The 23,751-nt window shown below is 45.0% G+C and overlaps 2 protein-coding genes across 3 annotated transcripts in view; one reads left to right on the top strand and one right to left on the bottom strand.

Moving 5' to 3' along the window:
• The window catches only part of emc1 (ER membrane protein complex subunit 1), a 42,599-nt gene extending 27,008 nt beyond the window's left edge, over positions 1–15,591 (bottom strand). For both annotated transcript variants that reach the window (XM_038821712.1, XM_038821711.1), the window contains exons 1-7: positions 15,401–15,591; positions 14,019–14,146; positions 13,858–13,923; positions 6,032–6,125; positions 4,342–4,470; positions 3,393–3,519; positions 2,702–2,851 (exon numbers count right to left, since the gene is read on the bottom strand). In XM_038821712.1, the coding sequence (XP_038677640.1) occupies positions 2,702–2,851; positions 3,393–3,519; positions 4,342–4,470; positions 6,032–6,125; positions 13,858–13,923; positions 14,019–14,146; positions 15,401–15,489 (783 nt within the window). In that variant the 5' untranslated portion in view covers positions 15,490–15,591. The remainder of the gene's footprint in view (positions 1–2,701; positions 2,852–3,392; positions 3,520–4,341; positions 4,471–6,031; positions 6,126–13,857; positions 13,924–14,018; positions 14,147–15,400) is intronic.
• A 28-nt stretch (positions 15,592–15,619) lies between these two features.
• mrto4 (MRT4 homolog, ribosome maturation factor) lies at positions 15,620–22,633 on the top strand. Its single transcript, XM_038821719.1, has 8 exons — positions 15,620–15,836; positions 16,017–16,075; positions 17,673–17,776; positions 20,029–20,110; positions 20,332–20,399; positions 20,523–20,674; positions 20,800–20,876; positions 21,066–22,633. The coding sequence occupies exons 1-8, from the start codon at positions 15,809–15,811 to the stop codon at positions 21,204–21,206; spliced, it is 711 nt and encodes a 236-aa protein (XP_038677647.1). The 5' UTR covers positions 15,620–15,808; the 3' UTR covers positions 21,207–22,633.
• The last annotated feature ends 1,118 nt before the right edge of the window (positions 22,634–23,751 follow it).

A 23,751-nucleotide genomic window follows, 5' to 3' on the forward strand; every position in this document is an offset into this window, starting at 1 on the left:
TTTGTTGCCAAATTTGCAGCAACCATAAATAGTTGAGCAGTAAAAGAGACAAAGTCTTTAACCTACACAGACACACCTGTGCACATTCATTGTTTTTTTGGACATCTTTTTCTTGGCATTTCACATATTTATAAACAGTTGTATATATATATAGCTGATTTACTTTCTTGTACAGAGAGGTTTATTTTGTCCTTCTTTTAACTGACCCTATGTACATTTCGCTGGCCTCTGGATCGGTATATAGTTCCCCCCCCCCCCTTCCTCGATGCCCCCTATCCTTCCTTTCCTCCCCCCACTTTCCCTTCCTCCTCCTCCCCCCCCCCCCCCGAACAGTTTTGGAACAGGCCGACAGACTGCTCCCAACAAACTGCTCCCAAGTATCCAGGAAGCCTTCCTTCGACCCTCAGATGGTGTACTTAATATTCTCCAGGTGGAGAAATTCCGAGAGGTCAGCGAGCCAGTCTGCAGCCGTGGGTGGTGCTGCCGATCGGCAGCCGAGCAGGATTCCCCCGGCGTGCGATTAGGGAAGCGAAAGCTAGGGCATTAGCCCCTTCCCCGGGTTTAGCTCTGGCTGCTCCGATACCCCAAAGATTGCCACTATTGGGCATGGCTTCACCCTCAGCCCCACAACCTTGGACATTGCCTCGGAGAAGGCTGTCCAGAATCCAGCAAGTTTGGGACGAGCCCAAAATATGTGGATGTGGTTGGCCGATCCCCTCTGGCACCATTCACATTTATCCTCCACCTCCGGGAAGAACCTGCTCATTAGGATTCTGATCAGGTGCACTCTGTGCATCACTTTGAGCTGCATTAGGCTTAGCCTTTGCAGGAGGAGGTGGATTTCGCCCTGCTCAGTGCTTCGCTCCAAAGTCCCCACCCTACCTCTGTCCCCAGTTCGTCCTCCCAGTTCTGTCTGGTCCTGTCCAGTGCTGTTTCAGCTCTATCCAGTAGCTGTCCATATATTTTCCCACATAGCCCCCCTTCTCGCTGCATGTGCCCATCAGGTCCTCGAGTAGTGTGTTTTCTGGAGCCCCAGGGTACCCTACTGTCTCTTTGCGGAGGAAGTGTTTTATTTGGAGGTGTCTCATTTGCTGTCTGACAATTTTATCAGTACTTCAGTTAAAATTTCAATCTGCTTTGCCTACTTGACATTTTCAAACATTTCACACTAGCGAGCAAAAACCTCTGGCCAGCTGTGGATGGAAGGAGGTTCCCATCACTGGCTAACTATGGGAGGAGACAGGTTCTCAAACGTGATCCACAGTGGTGGACAATGAACGAAAGCAAAACTCAAAGGGAGAAATACGTTTTTCAAGGGAACAGCATCCTGAATCACATTTATACAGCCTATTAACATTGACAGAGACCCAGGGAAGCATGGTGGCGCAGTGGTAGCACTGCAGTCTCACGGCGCCAAGGTCCCAGGTTCAATCCCGGCTCTGGGTCACTGTCCGTGTGGAGTTTGCACATTCTCCCCGTGTCTGCGTGGGTCTCACCCCCACAACCCAAATATGTGCAGGGTAGGTGGTTTGGCCACTCTTAATTGGAAAAAAAATGAATTGGTCAATTTACATTTTTAGAAAAGAATAATATGAAGCAGAGTGTAAAGGTCAATGGGTATTTTTCATGTGAGAGGGAGGTTTGTAGTGATGTTCCTCAGGGGTCAGTACTGGGACCTTTGCTTTTCCGGAAATATATTAATGATGTAGATCTTGGTGTGCAGGGAACAATTTCAAGGTTTGCAGATGATACAAAACTTAGAAATGTTGTAAACTATGAAGAGGGCAATGCAGAACTTCAAAAGGGTATAGACAAGTTGGTGGAGGGGAAGATAGGTAACAAATGAAGTTCAAAGCAAAGTGTGAGGTGATTTTGCTAGGAAGAACATGGCAATATAAAATATGGGGTAACATTCCTAAGGGGATTCAGGAGCAGTGGATCCTGGGTGATGTATAGATCATTGAAGATAGGACAGGTGGAGAGAGCACTTAGTAAAGCATATAGTATTCTGGACTTTATTATTAGGGGCATTAGAGTACAAGAGCAAGGAGGCTATGCTCAACTTATCCCAGACACTAGTTAGACCTCAGCTGGAGTATTGTGTACAGTTCTGGACACCACACTATAGGAAGGATATGAACACATTGGAGAGAGTGCAGAAGAGATTTAGGAGAATGGTTCCAGAGATGTGAAACTTCAGTTACAAGATTAGATTGGACAGGTTGGGACTGTTCTCTTTGGAGGGAAGTACACTAAGAGGATATTTGACAGAGATGTTCAAAATCGTGAGGGAGCTAGACAGAGTAGGCAGGAAGAAACTGCTCCCACTCGTAAAAAAGATCAAGAATATGAGGGCACAGATTTAAGGTGATTTGCAAAAGAAGCAAATGTGATGCGAGAAAAAAATGTTTTCACACACCCAGTGGTTCGGGTCTGGAATGCACTACCCAGAAGTAGGGTGGAGGCAGGTTCAATCAAGGCATTCAAGAGGACATTGGATTGTTATTTGAATGAAAAAATGTGCACGAGTATGAGGAAAAGGCAGTTAAGTCACGAAACCTGTTTGGAGAGCAGGTGCAGACACAATGGGCTGAATGGCCTCCTTCTGCACCATAACAATTCCATGATTCCGTAATTTGCATCACATTAGCTCAGAGTGAAAAGGGAATGGGAGACCTACAGAGTGTTACTCAGTCGTTACCTGTAAAACAACCTGCTCAGGTTCTTGAGCAGATTCCAATGGCAATATCCAAAGGGAGTGAGATTCGGTGTCTATGCAGGTCAAGATTCCATCCCCAACAACTCCACAAAGATCCTGCAATCGTCGGATCCAGGGGGTCGATATAGTCACCTGATCATGGAAAACAGAAATTTTTAATCAGGAAAGAAAAGGCCCACTTCCTTGTATCTCTGCAGGAAGGTTAGCGACAACTTGCAATGGACAGCACTCATCCCCAATGCAACACTCTCAGTATCATGGAGTTTAATAATGAGCCGAATATAGTTACAGATCCTGCATTCTCTTGTCATGGCTCCAAATGGCTGGCAAGGCAAGAGCAACGTCCCCCACACAAAATGAGAGTGGAAGGAAAAGTAACGTTTAAACATAATTCTAGGTATTTAATGTTTCAGCACTCACAAAGGGCTAGCACCTAGTAACAAGAGCCAACCAAGAGTGAGATCTACAGGAGCGAATAAGATCTTATTTGAAATCACATCAGTGACCACAAACAGCATCAAGTGCATTCCCTCAATAAACACCATAGTTTTATGCTAGCTTTTTATCTATTGCATCTCCCTCTCCACATGATATTTTTCTCTTGCTAGTTTCCTTCAATTCGAATGATCACATTTCCATTGCCCGGAACCCCCATTTCCAAACCTGCGATCACCTGTTCGATAATTTTCCCATCGTCAATGTCATAGAGAACGATGACAAGATGAGAGCCAGCAACCATTCCTACTAGGTACACTGTGCCACTTCCTCCCGAGTATAGGAGTTGATACTGGACCTTCTCACTGAGTGGAAAAAAAATAGAGAAATGAAAAAAATGAAAATCACTTATTGTCACGAGTAGGCTTCAATGAAGTTACTGTGAAAAGCCCCTAGTCTCCACATTCCAGTGCCTGTTCGGGGAGGCTGGTACGGGAATTGAACCGTGCTGCCAGCCTGCCTTGGTCTGCTTTCAAAGCCAATGATTTAGCCCAGTGTGCTAAACCAGCCCCTGTAGAAGTACATTAAATATCAGATAGTCAACAAACCAATAATTCCTGCCAGCCTTAAGCATGCAGACAAGCAATTTTAACTTGAGATATACTTCCGCTGCACAGCAAAAACGGTTTACAAATTTCAACCCCCACCTATTGTGTGGCGAGATTCATCATTGCAGGTATATGGTGAAGTTACATTTTCCATCAGTAGGAAAGCAGTTAATGACATGCTCCGCGCACTAGAACAGACAGTAGCTGCCCCCGTCAGGCATCCTGATTCAAAAGCAGACCAAGACAGAGAAACTAGGGCACAAGCGAAAATAAAACTATTCACATATTTAATTTCAAATCAACATTAGATGGCTCTGGGAGACTTTTCATCTGTAAAGTGGGAAGTTTGCAGATCTTCAAACATAGCTCAACACCCCTTGTGGCTCTGCATCAGAATAAATATCAATTGTTGGAAAATGCGCACATCAGGAGCATGAACGAGTCACAGCAGGCTTCTATAAAGCTCCAACAGTAACCACTTCTCCCCAACCTCTGTTATTGATATTCAAAACCCGTTTACATCAACTGTTAAATAACCAACCATCATGTCACAGGTTAATACACATACAGCTTCCTTACCTTTCTGGTAAAGCTTCACTCCATTTCTGATGTCCATTTGAGAGATAATGAAGTGAAATGGATGCTTTCTTCAAAACGGCAATGTGCCTGACTCCTTCAGCAGAGCCGACAAGGCAACCCGTCTGAAAACTGAAACAAACTTGTAAATTCAGAAAAGCAGAAATATATTTTTTTAATAAATTTAGAGTACCCAATTATTCTTTTCTAATAAAGGGGCAATTTAGCGGGTCCAATCCACCGAACCTGCACATCTTTGGGTTGTGAGGATGAAACCCATGCAGACACGGGGAGAATGTGCAAACTCCACACGGACAGTGACCCGGGGCTGAGATCGAACCCGGGTAGAAAAGCAGTAATCGTCACACCCGTAATTCTTCCCAGGGCAAACAGTTTGAGTATCAACCTGCAAATCCTTCAAACACACACCAACGGCAGGCAGTAAGAGTGGGAATCATGGTCAGCCATGAAAGATGGTGTCTCTCCATCACTGTCCACAGCTCCAGACTGCAACATGAAAACGTGGTCTCCTGTGTCAACTGTAACACCATCATTACTAATCCTTTCCAGGGGTAATAAGATTCAGACCATATTTCACTCCTGGCTATCGATATACTCGATATAAAATACCAATAATCCACAATTAAGATTTCAACTGCTCACTGTGATCCCCCCCCCCCCCCCCCCCCCCCCCAGTTTGATATTGATGTAATGGATCTATTCAGTATCAAGTTCACCATCAAGCTAATTGTAGCCATCATCCTTTCCTTGGTAATAAACAATTGAAAAGGCAGAATTGAAGTTCTTGATGCTTTTCACCAAATTTAATGCAAAGGAATAATCAGGGGCTCTGCTAAGTAACTGACCAGAATTCTCCAAATTATGGTACCTCATAAAAGCAGCAATAAAACAGTATTTCCTCTCCTTTCTTCAATTGTCTCCTCTCCACAGAAGAACATATTGGCTCAGTGATAAGGGCTTTTTTCTGCTCAAACAATCAGCTGCATCCATGTGTTGGACACTGTCAGGAGACAGGGGCATCACTGCTAAGCCCGATATGATCCTTACCTTTTTTCCAATTAAGGGGCAATTTAGCATGGCCAATCTACCTATCCTGCACATCTTTGTATTGTGGGGGCGAGACCCATGCAGGCACGGGGAGAATGTGCAAACTCCACACGGACAGTGACCCGGGGCCTGGATCGAACCCAGGTCCTCAGCACCGTGAGGCAGCAGTGCTAACCACTGTGCCACCGTGCTGCCCAGATCAGGAGCTGACTCACAGACCTTCCCCAGTTTAAATGCTGGACAAGGGGGCAGAATGTATGATCTTCCTGCTCTGTTTAGCTCAACTACATACTGGATAAACTCAAGAAGCTAGTGGGGCAGGGTGCCAGGTAAAAGTAGTGTGTCTGGGTGATGCCTTGAAAAAGAATTGGTATTTCAGCAGATCAGAGACTTGGGCACTAATAATTTATTTTTATAGCAACATCTTTTAGGAACCATCACACATTCAATTACTCGAAACCTGCATAACTGAAATAGTAACAAGTGAACAAGTGCAAATGTCAGAAACAATGTGATTTCAAGTGTGCAGATGAGGAACTGCAAGAGAATCCCTCACCGAGATTCTTCCTGCAATCAGTTCCGTCCACTGTTGGGTGTCAGTGCTTTAGAGCCATGCAGTTCTCACCTTCCAGTCTCGAGCAGGAACTCCCAGTTCAAGCCACCAACGTTTGTATCCCATGAGCGCAGCAATCGTCCTCCTCCTGACACAGTCAGCGCATCTGTGAAAAATCAAAAGTACTAAATCTCCCTGAACCCACAAGAATCTCTACGACTAAGTTTAATTAACAAAACACTTAAATGAATTACCATAATAGTACAATGAAATTAGTTAATTCTTGCTTTTGAGAGTAATCCTGCGTTACTACTTTTAAACCAAAGTTAATTCAGAATGGACCAATTGGATTAAACCAGAATGGGACTAACATCCTTTCAGGGTCTGGCAGTTCAATAGCACGGTAGCACAGTTCCTTCACAGTCCAGGGTTCCAGGTTTGATTCCCAGCTTGGGTCACTGTCTGTGTGGAGTCTGCACGTTCTCCCCGTGTCTATGTGGATTTCCTCCGGGTTCTCCGGTTTCCTCCCACAAGTCCCAAAAGACATGCTGTTAGGTGAATTGGATATTCTGAATTCTCCCTCCGGGTACCCGAACAGGTGCCAGAATGTGGCGACTAGGGGCTTTTTCACAGTAACTTCATTGCAGTGGTAATGTAAACCTACTTGTGACAATAAAGATTATTATAATTATTAGAGAGGACAGGGTGTAAAAGAGGTGTCACAATATTGATCAAGGAGCCAATTACTGCAGTAAGGAGGTATGATATCTTAGCAGGCTCCTCAGTTCAGGCCCTATGGGTGGAATTTATAAATAAAAATGGGCCAATCATGTTGCTGGAAGCGTACTATACACTCCCAAACAGTCAGGGAGCAGAAATGTAGACAAATCTCAGAGTAGTGTAAAAATAATAGGGATTTCAACTTCCCCCAATATTAATTGTGATAGGCACAGTGCAAAAGGTTTAGAGAGGCTAAATTCGTAAAGTTCAGCCTGCACTTGGGAAATCCTACAAGGAGGGGAACTGTACCCATTCCCTAATTTTAGGGAATGAAGCCTGGCAGGTGGTAGAAGTATCAGTGGGGGGAGCATTTATGTGATAGTGACCATAACTCAGTAAAGTTTAAGGTAGTTATGGAAAAGGGTAAAGATGGATCAGAAATAAATGGGGGAATTGGGGGAGGGCTGATATTAACAGGATAAGACAGGATCTGGTAAAAGTGGACTGGGAGCAGCTATATGCAGGAAAATCCACATCAGAGCAGTGTGAGTCATTCAATAGAGAGTACAGAGCCAACTTGCTCCCATTAAAGGTAAAGGGTGAGACCTAAAAGTCCAGACAACACAATGTCAAGGGATGTTCAGGAGTGGATTTTAAAAATGGGAGGTGTATGGCAGATACAGGGGGCTCAAAACAGTGGATGTCCTAGAGTACCGAAAGCGCAGAGAGTACTAAAAAAGAAATTAAATGGATCATGTGATTTAAGTGCGGGAGCAATTGTGTTTTCACGAGCTCATCTTTTACCCCTTATTTTATCCTGACAAACAACCCATAATTATTTGATCCTGGTATGATCTGTGCTATGTTCCTGGAAGATCCTGGCTAATAATCACTGTACTGTACTAGATTTGGGGGATTTGTTGCAAGTTGTGGTTATACGTATCCCCTTAGAACTAATGTCTTTGCAATATTTTTCTCTATTTCTTTTTTGTTATTTTGGGGTTAAAGAATTGTAAACTGGACCCTGCAAAGGTACAGGCAGGTCTCACGTCTGAGAAAAATATATTATGATGTGTCATTGGTGCCTCTGGTATGCATGGAGTTGGAGGAGGTAGGTTTTGATGCACACCTGTTCAGGACACGAAAATCATATCCTACATTTTCTCTGGCTGTATGAGCAATTGCTACAGATGAAGGTGTGCACCATTTTACCACATTTTCATGGCTTTATCCTCTTCTTCCTTGTTCTCTAGCTCAGGGGTGGGCAAACTACGGCCCGCCAAAGGTCTTTATGCGGCCCACCAGGTCATTAAAAAAAAATGTATTTTTAAAAACAAATATTTATTTACTTTTTTTAATTTTTAATTTTTTTTTAAGGTTAATGGGGGGGGGGGGGGTTGGGTTACTTACTGGTATAGGGTGGATACGTTGACTTGAGTAGGGCGATCATTGCTCGGCACAACGTCGAGGGCCGAAGGGCCTGTTCTGTGCTGTTCTATGTTCTATATGAGGCGCCCAGAATCATAACCAGGTGAAGTAATTATTTTACTTAATATACTATGCGGCCCTTTAAAATTGTGAATTTCTGAATGTGGCCCTTGCACGGAAAAGTTTGCCCACCCCTGCTCTAGCTTATCCATTCACCATTTTTCCTTGTGTAAATAGAGACACCAAGTTTAATGATTAAGCTGAACCAACTGTGTTGGTGTTCTGTCTTTTTCCATATTCATTCAAGTACACAGAAGCATTTCTACTGTACTGCACCAGTTGTGAGGGTTTGTTGCATTATTAGTAAAAATGGGAAAACTCTAAAATGAATTTTTTGTTTTAAATGAGGAGCCAAGAGGGGGCATGTAGAAACACTGGTGGGCAAAATAAAGGAAAAATCCCACGTTGTTTTATTTTTTTTAATATAAATTTAGAGTAATCAATTCATCTTTTTCCAATTAAAGGCAATTTAGCGTGGCCAATCCACCGAACCTGCACAACTTTGGGTTGTGGGGGCAAAATCCACGCAAACATGGGGAGACTGTACAAATTCCACACGGAGAGTGACCCAGAGCCAGGATTGAACCTGGGACCTCACACACATTTAGGCAAACGGGTAACCAGGGGAAGAATGCGGCCCATTAGAGACCAAAATGTCAATCGGTGTTTGGAGCCGGATGATGTAGATGAGGTAATTAAATTTAGTATTTTGCATCTATATTTACTATGGAGTAGGACGACTGAAAGCAGGGATAGGGACTGTGATAGAATTGAACAGATTTGCATTGAGAAAGAAGTGATGTTAATGGTTTTGGAGGCTTAAAGTAGATGCATCCTAGGCTGCTGTGTAAGGCAAAAGCGGAAAATGCAGGGCTCGGACATGAATTTTCACATCCTCTCTGGCCACAGGAGAGGTGCCACAGGGCTGGAGGACAGCTAATGTTTTACGGACATCCATTATTCAAGAAGGGACGTTAGGAAAGAGCAGGTAATTACAGGCCAGTGAGTCTAACATTCGTGGTAGAGAAATTATGGAAAAAATTCTGAGGGACAGAACTAATCTCCAATTGGAGAAGCAAGGATTACTCAAAGATAGTCAGCATGGCTTTGTCAGGGGGAGATTGTCTCACAAATGTAATTGATTTTTTTTGAGGTGACTAGGTGTGTAGATGGAGGCAGGGCAGTTGATGTAGTCTATATAGATTTCAGTAAGGCTTTTAACAAGGTCCTGCATGGGAGACTGATTAAGAAAGTAAGAACCCATGGGATCCAGGGCAATTTGGATCCAAAATTGGCTTAGCAGTAAGAGGCAGAGGGTGATGGTCAACGGTTATTTTTGTGACCGGAAGCCTGTGTCCACTCGTGCACCACAGGGATCTGTGCTGGGTCCTTTTCTGTTTGTAGTGCACATTAATGATCTAGACGTGAACATGGGGCGTATGATCAACAGGTTCGCAGGACACAAATATTGGGTGTGGTAAATAGAGATGAGTAAAGTCTTGGATAAGAGGACAATATAGATGTGTTGGTCAGAACAGAGCCAAATGGAATTTAACCCTGCAAAGTGGGAGGTGTTGCATTTTGGGAGGACTAACAAGGCAAGAGAATATACACCGGTAGGACTCTAGAATATACAGAGAACCACAAGGACCTTGGGGTGCACGTTCACAGATCCCCGAAAGCAGCAGGACAGGTAGATAAAGTGGTTAAGAAAGCATATGGGCAACCGATCAAACCCCAGAACGGGGAAAAAGCCTAGCATGGCTAGGGAGTTAGGGGCCTTCATGGAATAGATGGGGGCGGTGGACCCATTGAGGTTCCTGCACCTGGGAGAAAAGGAGTTCTCGTTCTTTTCGCAGGTGCACAAGGTATACACCCGTATCGACTTCTTTGCAGTGGGGAATTTGGTGCTCCAGGGATCATGGGAACGGACTACTCTGCGATCGTTATCTCCGACCACGCTCCACATTATATGGATGAGAGGTTGGAGACAGGCTGGGCCCAGCGCCCCACATGGAGGCTGGACATGGACCTCCTGGCCGACAATGCTTTCTGCCAAAATATATCTCAGGCCACAGGCGATTACGTTAGTAACAACCAAAACGGGGAGGTCTCACCCTCCACGTTTTGGGAGACACTGAAGGCCATGATCAGAGGAGAGATCATAGCCTACAAGGCAAGTAGAGATAGGGAAGAGGGTGGCCAGGCAACAGCTAGTGGACTCCATTCTGGAAGTCGATAGAAAGTACTTCGAGGCCCCGACAGTAGGGCTGCTGGCAGAGAGGAAAAAGTTGCAAATGGACTTTAACCTGTTATCCACTAGGAAAGCAGTGTACCAATTCCGTCAGACAAAAATTCGCACCAGTCCTGGCCCCACACCTAAGGGACATGTTCGCGGACTCACTGGCATGGGGCACCCTGCCCCCAATGCTAGCGCAGGCCACAATCCCATTGATACCCAAAAAAGATAAAGACCTGACGGAATGTGGATCATACAGACCCATTTCACTGCTGAACGTGGATGCGAAAATACTCGCAAAGGTGCTGGCCAAAAGGCTGGGGGGCTGCGTACCAGAGGTGGTCGCAGAGGACCAAACAGGCTGTCAAGGGTAGGCAGCTCACTGCGAATGTCAGGCGGCTGCTGAATGTGATAATGACCAGCCCCCGGGGAGAGAACACCAGAGGTGATAGTCTCCCTGGACGCAGAAAAGGCCTTTGACAGAGTCGAATGGAGCTACCTCCTCGAGGTACTGGAACGGTTTGGGCTAGAAGCGGGATTCACCGCCTGGGTGAGGCTCCTGTACAACGCTCCCAAAGCGGGTGTCCGAACTAACACCACCAGCTCTGAATACTTCCAGCTACAGAGAGGAACAAGACAGGGCTGCCCCTTGTCCCCACTCTTGTTCGCGCTAGCGATCGAACCACTGGCGATAGCCCTGAGGGACGCAAAAAGCTGGAAGGGAATCTGGAGAGGAGACAGAAAGCACAGAGTCTCACTCTATGCAGATGACCTGTTCCTCTATGTCTCAACGCCACAGGAGGGACTGAAGGCAATACTACAAATACTGAAAGAGTTTGGAACCTTCTCGGGCTACAAACGTAACCTGGGCAAAAGCGAGACATTCCCAGTGAACCCAAAAGGGGGAGGCACAGAACTGAAAGGGCTCTCGTTTAAAACGACCCAGAACAGAATCCGTTACCTTGGGATCCAAATAGCCAGAGACTGGACACAGATCCACAAGTGGAACCTGACCAGCCTAGTGGAGGAAGTAAGAAAAGACCTTCAACCGAGGGGCACACTTCCACTCTCCCTGCCGGATCTCTAGCAGCATTTATGCTATAAGAACAAAGGAATCTTTGATTAAAAGGCAGGTAGAAAGATCATTCATTTCCTTGTCCTTGCAACTGCACCAAATTCAGGGGTCGACTATCAAATTCAACAGACAGTAGGTGGGCCCACTTGATTTTTTTGCTCAATCATCGGTCACGGTTTGCCTGACAGTGAGCAACTTGTTCTATTATTTGCAGGTTTTTAAAAAAAAACATGCTTCACTTGCAACTCTTTGGAATAAGGCAACATTTCCACAGCATGTTTCATTTTTGATGCTTTGAATGAGCTTTGTTCTATAAAATTGGAATTGCTTTTCAGAAAGCTTTTGGAGTGGACAATATACACTGGTCATGCCGTGAGGGAACAATGAAAACTCTGTTCCCCGTGAACTGATGATGGGAAATTATGCAGCTAGTGTTTTGTATTGGACAGAATGTTTCAAGAAGCAATATGTAGCTGTAGTGGAGCTTCTTTGTGAAAATCGTAACATTGTAAACCTTAGGCTGGTATGGGGTAAGGAACATCTGTGTAGCTCACCCGTGACCCGAATCTTAACATTAATTACAGCAAACTCAACGACACAAAATAGAAAGATGTTGAGGAAATATATGCGCCTGAATTTATTCTAATACCTTTTAGCTAATCATTTTCACAAACATGTACAGCAATTGCACGGAATCAAATATTATGGATGAAAATGCCAAACCATGAACACTAAATTGCACCTTGATTTGGAGTTCTTACACCTAGCTTATCATGCTATGTAAAAAAAAACACCCACAGAAAACAATCTTTGTAAAGTATGTAGTCATTATCTAATATATTGCTTTCAATTTGACACATAGCATGGCTGTGTAACAGAAGTTACAGAGTGTAACACAAAATGATCCCAAACCAGGTGTTGTTAAAAGAGAGAAAATAACAGGTAGCACGGTGGCGCAGTGGGTTAGCCCTGCTGCCTCACGGCGCTGAGGTCCCAGGTTCGATCCCGGCTCTGAGTCACTGTACGTGTGGAGTTTGCACATTATCCCCGTGTTTGCTGGATTTCGCCCCCACAGCCCAAAGATGTGCATAGAACATACAGTGCAAAAGGAGGCCATTCGGCCCATCGAGTCTGCACCGACCCACTTAAGCCCTCACTTCCACCCAATAACCCCTCCTAACCTTTTTGGTTATCATGGCCAATCCACCTAACCTGCATGTCTTTGGACTGTGGGAGGAAACCAGAGCACCCGGAGGAGACCCATGCATACACGGGGAGAACGTGCAGACTCCGCAGACAGTGACCCAGCGGGGAATCGAATCAGGGACCCTGGCACTGTGAAGCCACAGTGTGAAGCTATCCACTTGTGCTACCGTGCTGCCCACAAAGGGCAGGCTAAGTGGATTGACGACACTAAATTTCCCCTCAATTGGAAAACTACATTTTTAAAATTTTAAAACGTGGATTGCTGAATTGTGGTGCACCCTGTGTCCCGCCCCTTATATGTGATTGGTCACTGTTGGTTCGCTTCAACATTCTGGGGCATATCTGAGCAATCGATTCAGTTGGAATAAAGTGGGTGTGCCATGGAATTGGTTGTTTCATTGCAGTCTGCCATGTTACTGAAAGGGTTGGGAACCATTGGATTAGAATAAAAGATGCTTGATGGTTGGCGCAGACAAGATAGGCCAAAGTGTCTCTATTTGTTCTGTAAAACTCTAATTCCCTCTGCCAATTGTTTTTCAAATTTGCTACCTCTCCATCCTCTTCAGTCTGGAGTTCAACAACATCAAATTAATGATGTAATTGCAGAGAGGGTCAATCCTGCACAAGATTCAATGCTTGGGGTGCTGGAAACATTATATTGTTTTGCTGTCATGGATATAACAGAATTAACTGATTCACGATTTTCACGCCAGCAAAAGCGCAGTTAGTTGAGCATGGCATTTAGACATAGGATGAAACAATAATCTCCCAATAGGGGGGCACGGTGGCAAAGTGGGTTCAGTTCCGGCCTCGGGTGACTGTGGAATTTGCACTTTCTCCCCGTGTCTGCGTGGGTTTCCTCTGGGTGCTCCGGTTTCTTCCCACAGTCCAAATATGTGCAGATTTGGTGGATTGGCCATGCTACATTGCCGCTTCGTGACCAAAAGGTTAGGTGGGGTTACTGGGTTACGGGATAGGATAGGAGCGTGGGCCTAGGTAGGGTGCTCTTTCCAAGGGTCAGTGCAGACCCGATGGGCCTCCTTATGCATGTAGGGATTCTATGAAATCGAGCAAGAATTATCTGTAGAGTCACTGAGATTTCACTAACGCTTATAGAAAGCCATAATATGAACAGTACAAGTTAAATAGAATTGAATGGACTGCACCCACCCTGTCCATAGAACAACATCAGATCCACATTCCCCTCAGGGCTTTCTTTATCCACCTGACGCCAGACTGCAAATCAAAACAAAAACAACAATGCTGAGATAAGTGACAGTTTGTAATCCGAGTAGAATTAATCCCAGCAATGTCAACTCGACAACACTCACTGATTTCGCCATTCCTCAAGTTGATAGAAGCAATCACGTTATTCTCTGTTGCAACCATGAGTTTCCTTGAGTTCTGTGTAGGTGCATCAAAATGTGCAAACCGGGGCTTTCCAACATATTGTCGTCGCCTTAAAAATTAAAACAGAAGCATTGTGCATTTGACTACTAGAGAATTATAATAAGAATTGTGACTATGGCATTAACTCAGTCACAATACAACACAACATAGAATAAATCATTCAATCCATCACACCTGTGCGGTCTCTTTGAAAAAGCCATCCAGTTAGTCCCAGTCTTACTCTTTCCCCATAGACCTGCAATTCTTAAGAGTATTTATCCAATTCCCTTTTGAAAGGGGTGGCACGGTGGCTAGCACTGCTGTCTCACAGCTCCAAGGACCTGGGTTCAAATCCAGCCTCGTGTGACTGTCTGAAAGGAATTTGCACATTCTCCCAGTGTCTGCATGGGTTTCCTCCAGATGCCCCGGTTTCCTCTCAGTCCAAAGATGTGCGGGTTAGGTGGATTGGTGATGCTAAATTGCCCCTTAGTGTCCAAAAGGTTAGATGAGGTTACTGGGATAGGGTGGAGGCGTGGGCTTCAGTGGGGTGCTCTTTCCAAGGGTTGGTGCCTTTACTGCAAATTCTATGATTTTTTGAAAGTTACAACCGAATCTTCTTACATCACTTTTTCAGGCTGTGCATTTTGCAGTTCATAACTCGCTCGTTAAGTAAAAAACGTACTTTTTGACAATTACCATCAATTATCTTACCTTACAACATATCGACTCTCCTACCAGTTGTACCCAATCTATTCTTCAGGTGACTCTGTCCAAACACTTTTGAAATTATACCATTTAGCTTTTATTTTTTTAAATTTAGAGTACCCAATTGTTTTTTCCAATTAAAGGGCAATTTTGCGTGGCCAATCCACCTACCCTGCACATCTTTTGGGCTGTGGTAACCCACGCAGACACGGGGAGAATGTGCATCCAGGGCTGGGATTCGAACCCGGATCCTCAGCGCTGTAGGCAGCAATGCTAACCACTGTGCTGCCCTACCATTTAGTTTTCATTACCTATCCGTATTCTACTTTCCCAAATGCTTCAGGTTTAATTCGAAGTTTGTCGAATTTCAGTCAGTTGGTGGGGTTTTCAGTGAATTCACAACAGTCACTGATTCCGCCCCTCTCCTGCCCCGTTTTGGGCTGAGAGCTGCCTGTTCTCCCGAGGCTCGACCTGGGAGAAAACAAACCTGCCGCTCGCCCTCGGGCCCTCCCACACCTGGTTTCCAGGGGAAAGCAGGGAACCGGCGGCCCCGAGTGACTGCTGCAAACCTTCTTCTTCAGAACCCCACCCTCGCAGGCCTCTCCTCCCAGCGACTCACCAGTCGAATTTCCCGACTTGATCCTCGTAAATCGCCGCTGCAAACTCAAAGAGAGCGAAAAGGAGCCAAATGCCAGAGAGAACCACCATCACTGCTCGGTCCTCCAGAATCCCAGAATGCAATGGGGGAAGCTGGGTCCTCCGCTATCCCAGAGCGCACAAGAGAGTCCGCTTCTCCCCAACGGTGGGAAAGTTTCCTCCCGGCGCCCAGAGTCTGTGACCAGGAGCCTCCTGTTTGGACGATTCAATCAGCCCGATGGGTCGTTTACAGGTCTGATCTCTCGGACCTGGTTTTTAAACCCTGAATAAATGTTCCGGCGGAGTGAAGGCGCCCATAATCCCATCAGACTGCGCGGCACGGGGTCCTGAGCGCACCGAGGCAGCGTGAGCGGCGAGAGACTGAGAGGCAATGCCGCGATCCCGGCGCGACAAGCGGGGTAAGACTCTGCTCTGTCCGGGGAGATGGACCCAGTCAGGGGGTTTTGGTGGAGGGGAGGCCGCGATTTGACCTAATCCGAGAGTTTCCAGGAACTTGGACTCGGGGCTTAAAAGCTCGGTTCCTGTCTCGCTGGTTGAATTGTTCAATCCACTCACTCCTTTTTATATCATTTCCGCAGTTTCTCTGACTAAAACAACAAAGAAAGGATTGCAGATCAAACAGAACCTGATCGAGGAGGTGAGTCGTTAATCGTATTGACTCCGTTGCAGCAGTAAGAGCGGCGCTTCGGGCCTCTCCCTCTACATAGAACACATACATACAGTGCAGAAAGAGGCCATTCGGCCCATCGAGTCTGCACCGACCCACTTCAACCCTCACTTCCACCCTATCCCTGTAACCCAATAACGCCTCCTATCCTTTTTTGGTCACTAGGCAATTTATCATGGCCAATCCACCTAATCTTTGGACTGTGGGAGGAAACCGGAGCACCAGGAGGAATCCCACGCAGACACTGGGAGAACGTGCAGACTCCACACAGACAGTAACCCAGCGGGGAACTGAACCTGGGATCCTGGTGTTGTGAAGCCACTTGTGCTACCATGCTGCCCATATTCTATTCTATCCCATTGTCTGAGGCACAGACCGGGTCTTCTCGTCATTTTCGACTCTGGGAAAATCTTTTCCCCGCCTCCCTTCTCAAATACCTTACACAAACTCCCAACTCTTTGGTTCTCAAAACTTTTCGCTAGCTGCAATTTTTGTCCAGTAAATTCCTCGCTCTTCCCCTGCCCTGGTACAGCCCATTTTTGCTGTCTAAATTAGGGAGATCTGGCTGGACTGTAACAAGAACAAAAATAATCCCTGACTTGTCTATAATACTGATTTGTATCCTTGAGCCCGTCCACCTCTCAACTCCTCCAAGTGAGAGGAACCCTTGAACCTCTGACATTAAAATTGAGACTTCTGTTTGGCCTCCACACCAATCCCTTGGTTTTCTTTGCTCGCCAAATTATGATTCCTGCCTACCCCTGTTTTAACTCTCAACCTCTCTTTCTCTATCTCCCCTAATGTCATCTCTTCCTCTTAACCAAGATACTGAAATCCAATACTGCCCCTCCTCAGCCCATTATACGAACCTGCATGGACCCTGGTCTGGCAATCCATGAAATTTGTAATTTCATCCTTGTGTACCAGCCTTCCTGAACAGGCGCCGGAATGTGGCGACTAGGGGTTTTTCACAGTAACTTCATTTGAAGCCTACTTGTGACGATAAGCAATTTTCATTTCATTCATTTCACTTCAAATCCCTCTATGGCCTTGCTGCTCCCTTGTCTTCCCATATTGTGATTGCTCATTCAGCCGTCAGGGTGTTAAATTGTGAATTTCCTTTGCTAAACTTCTCGTTCTTTAAAGCCTAGCTTTGTCCAATCTTTTGGTCAGCTGTCCTAATATTCCTTTGTGGGGCTGTGTATCAAATTATGATTGATAATCCTGTGAAGTTGAAAATTGAAATGAAATGAAAATTGCTAATTGTCACAAGTAGGCTTCAAATGAAGTTACTGTGAAAAGCCCCTAGTCCTCACATTCCAGCCCAGTTCGGGGAGGCTGGTACGGGAATTGAACCGTGCTGCTGGCCTGCATTGATCTCCTTTAAAAGCCAGCAATTTAGCCCTTTGCTAAACCAGCCCCTAGTTTGGATATTTTTCTAAATTCAAGTGGTTATAAACATGCAAGTTGCTATAGGGTTAATTAATCCCTTAATTAAGCTGGTGGGAAATGGCCAAAGTATGCTGATGTTTTGTATAAACCCTTAATTGTCGTCTTGTCTTTTTAGTTAAGAAAATGTGTGGACACCTACAAGAACGTCTTTGTCTTTTCTATTGAGAATATGAGAAATAATAAACTAAAGGACATGCGGAGTGCCTGGAAACATAGCCGGTGAGTCACTGGGATTTAAGTGTGTGTCGTTCCCCCCCCCCCCCCCGGACACATACCAACTTCAGTAAAATGGGTACTAGGTGGATTGATTTTATTTGCGTTGTGCAGAGGAGGAACCTAGGAATGGTAGTAGGCCATTCAGCCCCTTGATTCTGTTCCATCATTGAATTCAACTGGCTGATGTATGTCTTAACTCCATTTAACCTGTCTGATACTTGCTCCTTTGACGCCAACATCTAAACAAAAATCGTATCAGCTTCAGTTGTGAAATCTCTGTAACCCTCAACAGTTCCAAGATGAACACCTAATTGCATCTGCCACAGTTTTGCCCACTTAATATATCACTGCCCTTTGAAGCTTTTCATTGCTATCTACACTATTTACTGTGGCATCTGACTTAATTTCAGCAGCAAACTTAATGTACAGCTTCCGATTCCTTTATTAAAGTCATTTATGAATATCATGAAAAGAGAAGAGCCCAGTACAGATCCCTGGGGTCATCGCTAACATTATCCTGCCAATTTTGAGTGCAAGTGCATATCAATTCTTCTTAGGCCGTCCCTCAGAGTTGAGGATGAATTACCTCCACACTAAAAATGAGTTCTCAGGCGTAACCTACAGTCTCTGTCATAGGTCTGGTAGGTGGCGGTGGAGGGGTGGGTGGATTGGGTGCCTGGGTTACCATTGACTGTCGATGCTTGGCTTCAGCTTGCTGTCAGCAATGAAATCAAGGTGTTTTTTCTCCATTTTGGGCAATCTTGGGCCATGGATTCGCAGGTGTCAATGGAATGCTGCACTCTTTCAGCGTGGCTTTGAGGTTGGCCTTGAAAGTGTTTCTTCTGACCTGCTGGGGCTCTCTTGCCATGTCGAAGCTCCAAGTAGAGCGCTTGTTCCGGAGTCTCATGTCAAACAGTCGGACGATGTGGCCTGCCCACTGCAGCTGATCATACACGGTCAATACTTTGTTCTGGGGATGTTGGCCTGAATGGGAACACTGACGTTGGTGCACCTATCCTGCCAATGGATTTGCAGGATCTTGTGGAGACGGCAGTGATGGTACTTCTCCAGGGTTTTGAGGCACATGCTGTACATAGTCCAAGTCTTTGAGCCAGAGGTGGGCAGATATCAATACTGCTCTGTAGACCATGAGCTTGGTGCCAAGACTGAGGTTCCTGGTCTTCAAACACTCCTTTCTTCGGGCGACCAAAGGCTGTGCTGTCACAATGAAGGTGCCCTGAACTTGTCGCCGATTTCTGTCCTTGTTGACAGTAGGCCCCCAAGTATGAAAAGTGGTCTACGTTGTCTAAGACCTAGTCATGGGTTTTTATATCCTGGGGGGGGGGGGGGCTGTGCTACGTGTAAGGGCCTGGTTGATAGAGGACCTCTCTTATGGGTGCTTAGTGTAAGGCCTATGCTATTGTAGCCTGGATGAAGATATTGACGATGGCTTGGAGCTCAGTTTCCAAGACTGCAGAGGCGCAACCAAAGTCTTCATACTGTAGTTCACTGACAGGATGGGGCAACCTGAGATCTGGTCTGCAGATGGCAGAGGTTGAAAAGATTCCCTTTTGTTCTGTAATTTAGCTCCGTTCTAGTGGGGAGCGTGCTGAGGGTGTGGTGGAGCGTTGCAGCCATGAAAATTGAGAAGAGCATCATTGGATCCATTGGTCAGGATCAGGGCTTGCATGTCATCGTGGAGCAGGCAGAGGATGATGACAAACATTTGGGTGCAGCCGGAACTGGGGACACGCCATAATTCCTTGCGGTTGACAGTGTCAACGGTCGATGTGAGGTCATGGATAAGGGATGGTGCTGCTTTCTGCATTTCTTTTGTAGTTGCTGTACAGTGACGATCATGTCCATTGTGCCCCTTAGTGAACGGAATCTGCATTGCGACTCGGAAGAGCTCCTCGGCCACAAGCAGGTTATTAAGGAGACATATCAATTATCCTTGCACTGTCCCCTACCTCCTCAATTATTTACCCAAGTCAAATAGATTGCTTTCAGTTCCATGTGCTGTCATTTTTGCTATCACCCGCCTCTGGGTCACTGTCCGTGTGAAGTTTTCACATTCTCCCCGTGTTTACATGGGTTTCACCCCCACAACCTAAAGCTATGCAGGGAAGGTGAATGCTCACACTAAATTGCCGCTTAATTGGAAAAAATGAATTGAGTACTCAATTTATTTTTTTAAAAGTGCTATCACTCTCTTGTGCAAGTAAGTGTGAAACTTCTATTTTGTGTTTGTGCAGGTTTTTCTTTGGTAAAAACAAAGTGATGATGGTGGCCCTAGGAAGAGAACCAGCAGACGAATACAAGGATGGTTTGCACAAGGTGAGTTGTCAGTGACTGGATCATGTATGGGATCTCGGACTCCATCTTTGAGCCTACATTTCCAGAATGCAACTCAAAAGTTTATATGGTTAACATTTCAGGTCTATCTTTTTCTCAGTTGTGATGAAAAGTCATTGATATTAATCATTAACCCTACATTGCTTGCTTAGATCCTGAATATTTACAGCATCTACAGAATTTTATAATGTATTTTCCTCTAGGTCAGTAAACAGTTACAAGGTGAAGTAGGCCTTCTGTTCACGAATCGCACAAAGGCGGAAGTGATTGAGTGAGTCTCCCAACATTTTTTCCTGTCGACTTTCCCTCTGACCTGTTCCCACTCTTATTTTAATTCTTTAGCCTTTCTGCAGAGTTCATCAATACTGTCTGTTGAATCTGCTCCAATCTGTAGGTGGTTTGATCAATACACTGAGTCCAATTTTGCTCGTGCTGGGAATATAGCTACAATGGCTGTTAGACTAGATGCTGGACCACTGCCACAGTTCATACACTCTCTTGAGCCACAGCTGCGGCAGCTTGGATTACCAACCACATTGAAGAAAGGTACGGTAAAAGCAATGGCAACTTGTGCAAACTGGGCTTTTCTTCTCCACTATTACATGTGAAAGAATAAAATTTGGAACAGTAGGCAGTAGTTGGGTTTTACTTGTGTGGTCTCTGTCTCCTAGGCGTTGTCACATTATTGTCTGATTATGACGTGTGTAAAGAAGGTGCCTCACTGACCCCTGAACAAGCACGTCTTCTGGTGAGTCGTTATTTTATTTTTTAAAACTAACTTTCAGAAACTTGAAATTACTGAGAAGCAGCTGGAATGTACCAATGAAATGGGGAAAATTAACTGCATGTCATAATATAACTTCCTAAAAATGCTCTTTTCAAATACTGTTGATATTGGACACAATTTCTTAATTATGCACTCTCTCTTCTCTCCCAGAAACTTCTTGGTGTTGAGATGGCGGACTTCAAAGTGACAATAAAATGTATGTGGAATTCCGAGACTGGTGAATTTGAGCAACTGGCAGCAACTGGTGAAAGAAGCAACAAAGAGATTGAGATGGACGATGAACAGGAGTGACTGGAGGTTCAAGGGCTGCAGTGTGTGCCATCAGTAGTAACCATCGGTGACAAATGAGCAATGCCACAAACATTTAGGATATCCGATATTGCAATAATGGACACCAACTTTAATGTGGATTTTTAATAAAAGTTTGGAACTTTATTGGCTGGGTCTCGCCTATTGGTGGAAGAGGCATGAAATGTAGGAGTTTAATGGTCTGTACTGACCTCCAGGAAACTGACTGATTTACCATCCTGGTGTTATAGACAAACTAACTCTTGTTTATACAGCTCCTTCCTGAGTCTTTCACAGCTGATGAACAGTGTGTAGTCACAATTGTAAGTGGCAGCCAATTTATGGGCAAGATACCACTATAGCAGTGAGCAGTGGTGTTCTTCAAAGCCTTTTTTCCCCAGAGACCCACTTTTGTCAACTGGCCAACCTTTGCGACACACACCAAGTTCACTTGCTTTTTAATGCGAAAGTGGAGCCTGTTTGGTCCTCGTGATCTGGCTCTAATCAGATTCAAAGGAAGAGAGGGCAATGCTTATTATCAGGAGCCAACTTCAGCATAACCAATTCACCTAACAAGCACGTCTTTCTTGATTTTTACCATCTTTGTGAAATCTGAAAATCCAACCTCGCATATGTAGGTCATTGTGAAGGCAATAACGACAATCTGCTTGTTTTGCTCAGCACTGGATACTCTTGGATGATGCTTCAAGAATACTGACAACGTTTAGCTTGTTTATGATGCCGTATCACCGTTCAGGTGCAGCAGATAGTCTTTTAATTTGGAGTCAGCTGTAAGTTAATATCTGACTGGGCGGCACGGTGGCACAGTGGTTAGCATTGCTGCCTAGGGCGCTGAGGACCCGGGTTCGAATCCCGGCCCTGGGTCACTGTCTGTGAGGAGTTTGCACATTCTCCCCGTGTCTGCGTGGGTTTCACCCCCACAACCCAAAGATGTGCAGGATTGGCCACGTTAAATTGCCCCTTAATTGAAAAAAATGAATTGGATATTCTAAATTTATTTTTTAAAAGTTAATATCTGACTCTGGGATCTTCACCTCAAAAGCAATTTTTCACCCTCAACTTGCCTCTTTGCGAGGTAGCACAGTGGCGGTGGTTAGCACAGCTGCCTCACGGCACCATAATACCAGGTTCAATCCTGGCTCTGGGTCACTGTCCGTGTGGAGTTTTCACATTCTTCCTGTGTTTGTGTGGGTTTTGTCCCCCACAACCCAAAGATGTGCAGGGTAGGTGGATTGGCCATGCTAAATTGCCCCTTAGTTGGAAAAAAGTAATTGGGTACTCTTATCTAAATGAAAAAACTTACCTCGTTTGCCAGTACTTCCCTGCATATAAGACACATGGGCTTTGCATCCTTATTTGCGTTGGCACAATTGATAAAATCATGCCTCAATAAATCATCTTTATACTTCTTCGTTCCCGAGTTCAGTTTCTTATTTGTAGGTTGTTAACCAGAGGCCATGGAGCTCTGTACGGAGCCAATACTATCACTGCTTTGTCTTGCCCTCCAGTCTCCTGAGCAGCTCTCTCCAGCAGATTCAGTTCTGAGAACTTGTCCAGTAGACATTGTGAAAACCATCCAGCTTCACAGTTCTCTTCCTTTGCTTCCGAGCAGCTATAAAATAGAAGAAATTCCTCCATGATTTGGTGCCAAAAGCAAGTACATAGAGGGTGCCTGACCTGCTCACTGCTGATTGGAAGACTGCACAGGGTCTTTCCATTTCCATTTAAAAGGCGGTTGTGATGGCCATTCTCACTAAAAATGTTGGTAGAGGCTATGAGTCACTTCTCCCGTGCTTGGGAACGCCGCAGCCGATCGCTCAGCAACCCTCCTGACACCCACAGGTCGCTACCCACACTTTGAAAAACACTTTTATATCTACAGACACAAAGCCAAGATACCAGTTTAACATCAGGGACATAATTCAATAAGACTGGAATAAACAGTTAGTCTCACTAATAATGAGGAAACTACATCATTGTTGCAAAAACCCCATCCGGTTCATTAATGTCCTTCGAGAGGAAATCTGCTATCCTTGCCCAATCCGACCTACATGTGACTCCAGATGCACAGGAATATGGTTGAGTTTTAACATGCTCAATCAAAAAGCTGGGCAAGCCAGTCAGTTGTATCAAACTGCTACAGGAAAACAAGCAGTGTGGGTGTATCTACCCACATAGACTGTAGAGATTCAAAAAGCTAGACCACTTTCAAGGGTAATGAGGAACGGACAGTAATGATTCAATGCTGGACTTGCATCCCAAAAACAACTTAAAAAGAGAAAGCATAACACTCATGACTGGCTGCTGAAATTCTGGAATGAACCTTGAACTCCCAACATTCCAACACTGGTTAGTGTGCTGCCCCTCAGCTACAACTGTTAATGTTCTGTAATATAATTGTAAACAATTACACAATGCCCTCAACCCCAACTACAGAGGTTATAGTGACACCAGTGTTGGGAAGGTAACGATGTAACCAGTTTTATTTAGTAGTTTACACTGTAAATGCGAACATAGGAATTTTTTT

Source organism: Scyliorhinus canicula, chromosome 16 (genome assembly GCF_902713615.1).
Source record: "Scyliorhinus canicula chromosome 16, sScyCan1.1, whole genome shotgun sequence".
NCBI classification, from domain to species: Eukaryota; Metazoa; Chordata; class Chondrichthyes; order Carcharhiniformes; family Scyliorhinidae; genus Scyliorhinus; species Scyliorhinus canicula.